A 3465-nucleotide genomic window follows, 5' to 3' on the forward strand; every position below is an offset into this window, starting at 1 on the left:
CAGAAAGAAAGAAAGAAAGAAAGAAAGAAAGAAAGAAAGAAAGAAAGAAAAGAAAGGAGGGCGGGAGGGAGGGAGGGAGGGAAGGAAGGAAGGAAGGAAGGAAGGAAGGAAGGAAGGAAGGAAGGAAAGAAAAGTAGTAATGCATCAGAGATGCTGGGTATTGAACCAAAGAACTCCAAGAGACAAACTAAAAACACTAGGCTTTTTTTTTTTTCCACTTAAATGTCAGTCGTTTTTAAATATACAAACAAACAAACAAAACCCAGCTGGAAATAACCTAAATGTCCATTAAGGGGGAAATGGTTAAATAAATCATACCAGATTCTGAAAACACATGTCTACAAAAACAGAATGAAATGGATTTGTCCATCTTCATGTGAAATATATCCCAGATATAAAGTGAAACCACACTGGTGCAGAGTATATACACATAGTATGATCACATACTACATACGAGAAAGGATACACATATCTGTGCTTGTAAAATAAACCTCTCTAGAAGGAAACGCTGTTCTCCACCAAAGAATGGGACTGAGGGAACTAAAGAGGGTGTTTGCTGTTTATGCTATGCACTTCTATCCTGTTTTCCATCCTAAAAAAAAAAAAAGGGCCTTGTTTAGGCATTATTTTTATGTAAATGGGTTTCAAAATGAGTTTCAAAACGGGTTCTATTTTGAAAAGTAAAGGTCAACATTTATTGAGAAAAAAACTCCTGCTACTGGCTTTTTAAAAACAACCTTCTTAAGGGAGAATTTACATACCACAAATTCACCCACTGTATAGTGTAGATTGTTAACTGGCTTTTGTGCTGAGTTGTAAGAATTTATTTGGCATGAGAAACAAAATATTTTATGTAACCAAGTGCAAGAATAGCTTTGCTGTCTAAGAAATCTAGGGATATCAAAATTTGAGATAATTTAGTAATCGTAACAAGGGTCAATAATGCTTGGCCTTCGGATTATGGGGGAAAGGTCAGAACTATAAGATCCTATAGAGCTTAGCCACACCAAAAAGAAGAAAGAAGAAGAAAGGAAGAAGAAAAAGAAATGAAAAGAAAGAAGGAAGGAAGGAAGGAAGGAAGGAAGGAAGGAAGGAAGGAAGGAAGGAAGGAAGGAAGGAAGGAAGGAAGGAAGGAAGGAAGGAAGAGAAAGAAAGAAAGAAAGAAAGAAAGAAAGAAAGAAAGAAAGAAAGAAAGAAAGAAAGAAAGAAAGAAAAGAAAGAGAAAGAAAGAAAGAAAGAAAGAAAGAAGAAAGAAAGAAAGAAAGAAAGAAAGAAAGAAAGAAAGAAAGAAAGAAAGAAAGAAAGAAGAGGAAGGAGGGGGAGGAGGAGGAGGAGGAGAAATAAAAGAAAACAGAAAAGAAAAGAAAAAAAAAGAAAGGAAGGAAGGGAGGGAGGCAGGAAAAGAAGGGAAGGAAGGAAGGGAGGGAGGAGGAAAAGACAAGACAAGCAAACTCTAGCAGGGCTAACGCCAGTCTTCTATATACACCAGCAGATCGAATAAGCCGAAGCTCAGCTCGATGGACCCCCAAGAGTGGCTGCCACCGGGGAGACTTGTGGCTCTGAAACAAAGCCCGGTGGTTTCCCTTCGTCTCTGGACTTCGAGCTTGACCTAACTTTCTAGTCCCTTCCCCACCCCATACCCCCCCAAAGCGGCCCACGAAGGCCGGAGGTTTCGGGGCGCAGTCGCTCAGCAGCCCGAGGTCTCTGTCCCGGGCAGCGGGAGAGAAATGCTGCACCCTCAGCCAGGCACCCGCGTGCCCAGTCCCGCCCCTCGCCCGCAAAGCGCGACCCGGGAGACAGCGCACGGCCGGCCCTTGGTCCAGAGCTCCCACCTGTGCCCCGCAGCATGTTGTCCCGGAGCAGGTCCCCGCTGGAGAGGTGCTTCAGTTCGAAGTGTTTGGTGATGCGCGACGACACGGTGCCCTTGCCTGAGCCTGGGGCCCCCATGATCACCGCGCGCAGCAGCCGCGCGGACGCCCCCATAGCCGCAGACCGAGGCCCGCGCCGCGCCCGCACCAGCTTTGGCCTGGCCTGCGCGCTCACCCGCTCTGCGGCCCGCGCCGGCCGTCTGGCAGCGCCCTAAAGGGCGGCGACCGCGGCTCCCAGGCGTTCCCGGAAGTGAGGCGACGGCCTCTGGGGCCGCCCCGCTAGCGCCAGACCCCACTGCTGCGCCCGCCTCTCGGCGACCCCGGCGCGCCCCCTGCCCGGCGCCCGGCTCCCGGCCCAGTCCCGCAGTGCAAGCCGCGCCCCCTCAGCGCTCGCTAGGCCGCCCGGCTCCCACTTGCACCGCCCCGCGGCCCCTCTCCAACGGCTGCTCGGCCCGGATCCCTTGGGCGCCGCTCTGCACCCACCTCCGCGCGCCCTCCACTCAGCTCAGTTCTACTGCGCGCCTCTCCGCGACCTCTCGCCCTGTCCGGCCCAGTCCCGGCCGGGTGGACCGCGCTGCCTTCTGTCCGACCTTGGTAACTCCTGAGCGCCCCATGCCTACCTCTAGTCGCCCCTGGGAGCCGCTTGGTTTCGGAATCCACCCGCACCCACCCCTCCATCAAGCCTTTCTTAGCCGTCGCCCCTGGTCCACGGCAGGCGCTGCCCTCCCCAGTCCCTGCCGGACACACCGCACTCCCTTCCGAGCTCCCTTGACAACCCTTGTCCCCGCTCCACCTGGCGCCCACTCGAGACCCCCTCCCCTCTGCTCCCCTGGACCGCCAGACGCCCCGCTTCTGCACCCACTTCCGCGTCGCCCCTCCCTCCTTCCTCTTCCTCTGCTGCCGAGCGCCCTCTCTTCCCATTCCTTCTCTGTGTACAATCACAGGGAGTGACCTTGAGCCGAGAGGGCCTACCTCATCTTACAGAAGAAGAAATCTAGCTTTCGTTAAGTGAGATTCTTTTATAAATAACATAAGAGAGTGTGTGAAAGAGTGGAGGCAGGCTGCTGTGGATAGGCTATCGGAAGAGCTTTGAAGAGATGGCCTTTGTGCTGAGTACTGAATTAGAATATGGAAGGGGAGAGACAGAGGCAAGGAGGAAGGCCCTAAGACTGGAGGTTTGGCATGTTTCAAGAATGGAAACAGAGGACAGACATTTCAGTGAGTAGCATTTTGTCTGTAAAATGGACATAGAGGATTAGAATGGAGGAGTTCAAGTATTGTAGTACTTAGTGCAATGACAGCTACAGGTTAAATGGTCAAGTCCATTTATTATCATTGCTTTGTGTGGGGACACTATGCTAAGGCAGAAAGAAAGCTCTGTGAAAATAAACACAGTTACCTTTCTCCTCAGAGGTCCAGAACTGATTTCAAAGAAGATAGAAATGATTTCAGGGCAAGACACTGAGGGAAGACTTGCTCAGGGAGTGAATCTTGGGTGAATGGGTGGGGAGATTTCAATAGGTAGACAGCCTGGTACTTAGAAAAGGCATTAGCTTTTACGTTCTGCTGTGGAAAAAAAAAGAAAGAAAATACATAC

At 50.5% G+C, this 3465-nt stretch overlaps 1 protein-coding gene across 3 annotated transcripts in view; it reads right to left on the bottom strand.

Annotated features, from left to right (window-relative positions):
• AK3 (adenylate kinase 3) overlaps window positions 1-2589 on the bottom strand; it is a 22037-nt gene extending 19448 nt beyond the window's left edge. The window contains exon 1 of one of the 3 annotated variants that reach the window (XM_032291047.1): window positions 2489-2589. In XM_032291047.1, the coding sequence (XP_032146938.1) occupies window positions 2489-2546 (58 nt within the window). In that variant the 5' untranslated portion in view covers window positions 2547-2589. Of the gene's footprint in view, window positions 1-1832; window positions 2203-2247; window positions 2272-2488 lie in introns of those variants that run through there. The other 2 variants (XM_032291049.1, XM_032291048.1) reach the window with 2 other exon arrangements.
• Between the last annotated feature and the right edge of the window lie 876 nt (window positions 2590-3465).

This window comes from Sapajus apella, unplaced genomic scaffold (genome assembly GCF_009761245.1).
Source record: "Sapajus apella isolate SASKATOON/1434 unplaced genomic scaffold, GSC_monkey_1.0 scaffold24, whole genome shotgun sequence".
Lineage (NCBI taxonomy): Eukaryota > Metazoa > Chordata > Mammalia > Primates > Cebidae > Sapajus > Sapajus apella.